Source organism: Prosopis cineraria, unplaced genomic scaffold (genome assembly GCF_029017545.1).
Source record: "Prosopis cineraria cultivar Desert tree isolate PC_DT_omini unplaced genomic scaffold, ASM2901754v1 PC5, whole genome shotgun sequence".
NCBI classification, from domain to species: domain Eukaryota; kingdom Viridiplantae; phylum Streptophyta; class Magnoliopsida; order Fabales; family Fabaceae; genus Prosopis; species Prosopis cineraria.
The window spans coordinates 1,861,331-1,866,563 of NW_026555336.1; the positions used below are offsets into that span (position 1 = coordinate 1,861,331).

Below are 5,233 nucleotides of genomic sequence, written 5' to 3' on the forward strand. Positions count from 1 at the left end.
TCAGGTTAAATTTATGTATTTATTAAATACTAAAATAATAAGTTTATAATATTTAAGAAAAAATTTAATGCTGAAGCAGCAATGTTTTGGTGCTAAGCACCAAAACCGAGTCTAGCCTACAGTTTGATTAAGGGAAAAATGATACTAAAAGATCAAAAGATTAAATTAAACTTAAATAAGGACAAGGTTTTGGAAATTAAAAAAAAAAACAAGAGATCTTTTAGTGAATTAGTTTAAAAATTTGTTACTCTCATTCTATAATCTGCAACTCTCACTATTAAAAAAATCAAAATTAGTTATGAAAAAATTTGTTATTAATTAATCAGTAAAATCCATCACTAATTTTGAATTACTCATCACTAATTTTTATTAAAAATATGACATCACTAATTTAACAATAGAAACATAAATGAATTATAATTAAAAGTTTGCCACTCTCATTCTATGACTTAGCTCAAAGCAAAAATTTACAAAAACTTAAGGCTCAAAGCAAAAATTTACAAGTGAGATTTGTGAGAAAACTTGTCAAATGGTACACTACTACTTGGAAATTGTTTTCTTTCACATCATACGAATCTTATTTGCAAATTCGGGTTTTGAGAGCTGCAACTAAGAGGATGAGAGTAATAAATAACTAGAAATAGTGATGATAATAACACGTTTTTTTTATAATGCTATATATGATAAGTTTTTCCTTTATAAATATTGGGGAATTTTACTTTCAAATTGAGAAATTTTATTTGCAAATCATGAAATGAGAGTAACAAATTTTAAACTAACCAACTAAGGAATTTTTTAGCCTTTATTTCATTTCAGATTTTCAAAATTTTTTATACTTATTTGAGTTCAATTTGATTTTTTTTTTGTTATCTAAAGTATCTTCACAATTAACAACTATGAAACTAATTTTTTAAGAAATTTAAAGGTCATTTAAAGAATTCTCATTTTTTAAGAAATGTTTTTTTGTACACATCTCTAGGAATTGATCATTAAAATGATGTTTAAGGGGTCCAAACTGTTAACATCTATGTCACATCCATTGGATTAATTTGATTTTTTCATTCCCCTTTAGTTATAGTTAGCGTAAAAGAGAAGAATAAAAACAACATGTGATTAAGAATAATAATTTATTTAAATAGACAAAGCCTATTTATAGCCAATTACGTGAATAAAAAATAACGAACAATGGAATGAGAAATTTAGAACCAACGTTATAAAATGCTAAATAAAATGTACAACATGATTTAGTCAATTATTTAAATTAAATTATTCAACATGTGTGAGTGAGTGAATGTGTGTGTGTGTGTTTTTCCCCCCTTAGACAAACCAAATGATCGCTAACTTTAATATTATTAGTGATACCTTGATTTCGAACTTCAAATCTGATACAATTTTGATGTTATAGTATTCCATTTACATATTTCTTTGTCATATTTATTTACAGGATAACGGGGGAAAAAGAGTTGCCTAGAGTTGAAATATAAATTATTTAACCTATATATCTTTTACTTTTGTCCTTGAGGAATTTATTTATGATTCAATGATTCATAAAATCGGGGATTGTCCACGTTTTCTTTATTTTTTGAAAAATACATAAAGCTTGAAAAGGGAACCAACTCATGACTAGTGAAGAGTTTGTCTAGCCTCCATGACAATCTGAATATGCAGTTAGGAGGGATAACGGATTAGTGTTTCAAAGCCCACATTGTGAGCTCCTTTTGCCAAACTGTCAGCGAACTGGATATTATTAACTCTGTTTCAGTCGAAACCGGTTTCGGTGCTCAGCAGGTGATGCTCATTATCTAGCAAGATCTGAACATTTTTTTTTAATTTCAATTTCAATTTTAATTTTATAAAAATAAAATTAATTTTTTTTTTATAAATATATTCATCATCAATCTAGACAGTACTGATTTAATTTGAATGATTCAATTTAAAGTTATAATTTTTAAAATTCTTATTTTAAATATATTTTTGAACAGTCCACATTCAATATTAAATTTTATCTGTAAGGTCTCGATTTACAGTTTTTATTTTTATTTTATATTTATTAAAATAAAATAAAAAATTATTAAAAATTTAATAAAATAAAAAATGATTAAAAAATTTAATATTGAATCTTGTTTGTTGTCTAAAGTATATTTAGATAGTTAGTTTTATAAAAATTATAATATTAAAATTAAATTATTCAGAATTTCAGATTGAATCAATACTGTCCAGATAATGATGAATATATTTATTAAAAAAAATTTCTAAAATTATTTCTAAAATATAAAATATAAAAGTAAAATTAAAATTAAATAAAAAAAAAAAAACTGAACCATTCAGAGATTAATGATCCAAATCTTGCTGGACGATGAGCACCACGGTGCTCAGCAGCCAAAGCCGGTTCCGTTTCAGTCTCTATAGATGAGGCCTCGATTTGCTATATATCTATATATATATATATAAACATCTCGAACCAGGCTACCAAGAAATTATAAGACCACATTCTGTGATTACTATGAACAATAATCAGTTAATGACTCAACGGAGATAGCGACATACAAATATATATGTATCATCATATGCGCCTGTATACCAAACTCTTCTCAAAATGGCTCACTAAGTCCCCTGACTTCTCACCAATTATGATGTTGACCCATCAAAAGAAAAGTCCAACCTCATCACTAAACACACACACTTGAAGAAGCTAAGCTAAGCATTCTGAGCAGGATCAGTTTCTGTATTTTCACTACGATTCTTGTGTTTGCTGAAGAGCATCTCAATCTCTTCCAATGACTTCTCTTTAGTCTCAGGGCAGCAAATAAAGAAGAAAGTCCAAGCTACGGCGGATATCCCGCAAAACAAGAAAAACGTCCCTCCTATGGTGATCGCCGTGTAGATGGAAATAAAACTCATCGAAACGGCAGCGTTCATGAGCCTGTTCACCGCCACTCCGACCCCAGCACCTTGGGCCCTCAACTTCAGAGGCCATATCTCCGAGCTGTATACCCACGTGACAGGCCCAAGCCCACTATTGAAGCAGGCCACGAAAGCGTAAGTGGCCACTAGGCTCACGATCAAGGCCCACTCGAGCTTCTCCTTCGAATGATCCGCGATCGTCAAGCTTATTCCCAGCACGGCGAGCGCACAGATCATCCCCCCCGTGCTCAAAAGCAAAAGCCGTCTTCTTCCTACTCTATCGAGTATGAATGTCGCTATTGTCAGGAAAAACACTTTCGTGCCTCCTACTCCTATCGTCGCCAGCAAAAGCTTTTCCCTCTGTGTGATCCCAGCTTTCCTGAAGATTCTTGGACTGTACAGCATGACGGCTTCGATGCCCGTCGCATGCTCAAAGAAGTGAATTCCGATGGCGGCGATTAGGATCCGGCGGACGGTCGGAGTCGGATGGATGAGCAACTCTTTCCAAACGCCTTCTCCTTTGCCTTTTTTCGGAAGCTTAACGACGTCGTCTTCGCAGTTCTCGTCAATCCCTACGGCCATTTTAATGTCCTTGAGGCGAACTTCGGCCTCTTCTTGGCTGTTGGAGATTTTCAGCAAAACTTTCTTGGCGTGTCCGAGACGGCCTTTCAGTGCAAGCCATCTTGGAGACTCGGGCATTTTGAAGATTGCGAAGAGTAATGCGAGTGAAGGAACCGCTGCGATGCCAAGCATCAATCTCCATCCGATTTTCAGAGGTAATTTTCCGAAGAAGTAGTTTATGATGTACCCTAGAAAGATGCCGATGCCAATACCGAGCTCCGGCAGGGAGGATAGAAAACCACGGGTTTTAGCGCCGGCAATCTCTGCGGAGTAAACGGGGGCTACCATGAGAGCGAAGCCCACGCCAATACCGGCAGCGCACCTTCCGATCAGTAAAACCACGAAGTTTGGGCCGTAACCCATGAGAACTGAACCCACCATGAAGAGGAAAGCGGCTATTGCGATGGTCCACCTGCGACCAATGTTGTCGGAGGTTCTTCCGGCGACCAAGGAACCCACCAATGCGCACAGGTTTAAGATGCCAGCTAGAACCTGCACTTGGGTGTCATTGATTTTTAGTTCTTCCTTCATGAATAGCATCGCTCCACTCATCACTCCAGTGTCTGAAGAAGACAGAAGAAATATTGACCAGAAACGAACATAGTTAAATATGATACAGAGACTAAATATATGTGTAATGGTCTGAACAATATTGGAGATGAATCATGAAAAACCTGTGCTCACTTGTAACAATGTTTTCTTAATAATACTTTTAAACAAATCAGCACAGATTTTTCATATACATTAATAATCTGAATATGATCTCTCATATATTTGTCCGGAGAACTATCCTTGTTGGGTCTTAATTTGCGACTCAAATCTGGTCAGTAATACGAGACGATATGGTTTATCACAAAAAGAGAATAGGGAATTGGATTAAAAAAAAAAAAACATGAGATCAGAAAGGCTTACCATAACCAAATATGATGGTTATCATGGAAGCGAGTATAGCAGAAGCAAGAGCAAATTTATTGGTATGGTTGTCGGCGCTTTTGTCCATTGGATCAGCCATAATTCTTCTATGCACAGGTGCTTCTCTAATAAGTATGTATGTGTGTGGGTATAAATAGGAGGATGTGGCACGTAGTTAACCACAGGAAAGCCCTGCTTAACGATTAGCGAGTGAGTTCTGGTGCCCACTTCTAAGATACGCAAGTAGAAGACAAAGAACACGAGCTTAAATTAGGCAAGAAAATGGTGAGAGTTATTCAAGAGAGAAAAGTGTGGAAGAATTCCACCAGCGTCGGAATTATCTAACTGTCCTGACTTTGGAAGGATTATTATCACAAAAACAGTTCAAATTTTGATTTATTTTGGATAAGATTAAACAAAATCTGACCTGATTATTCGTCAGATCCGCCTGCCAGATGTATATGTAAACATGTACGTGAGCTAATGACCAGGAGGGTACTCATCTTTGAATGTGATGAAAATAAAGTCTATCCACAAGAATTGGAGCCAGTTATTATTAACCATCCGAATGCCTTCTCATCTGTTAACCAAATTTCAACGAGAAATCTTCATTAACTTATCTTTATTGTTCTAAACATCTTCAAAAGGTTACTATGATTGAACCTGAACGATGCGGCTGGTACGTACCATGGTGAATAAAGTCCTTGTCGTCAAATTAAGCACTCAAGTCTCAGCTGGTATCTGTAACGTCGACCCGAAAAAATTAAAGATTGAGACGAGAAAATGATGCGTCGGT

The 5,233-nt window shown here is 35.0% G+C and overlaps 1 protein-coding gene across 1 annotated transcript; it reads right to left on the bottom strand.

Annotated features, from left to right (window-relative positions):
• Nucleotides 1-2,495: 2,495 nt before the first annotated feature.
• LOC129311782 (probable polyol transporter 6) lies at nt 2,496-4,652 on the bottom strand. Its single transcript, XM_054954246.1, has 2 exons — nt 4,438-4,652; nt 2,496-4,088 (listed from the first exon to the last, which is right to left on the bottom strand). The coding sequence occupies exons 1-2, from the start codon at nt 4,535-4,537 to the stop codon at nt 2,698-2,700; spliced, it is 1,491 nt and encodes a 496-aa protein (XP_054810221.1). The 5' UTR covers nt 4,538-4,652; the 3' UTR covers nt 2,496-2,697.
• Between the last annotated feature and the right edge of the window lie 581 nt (nt 4,653-5,233).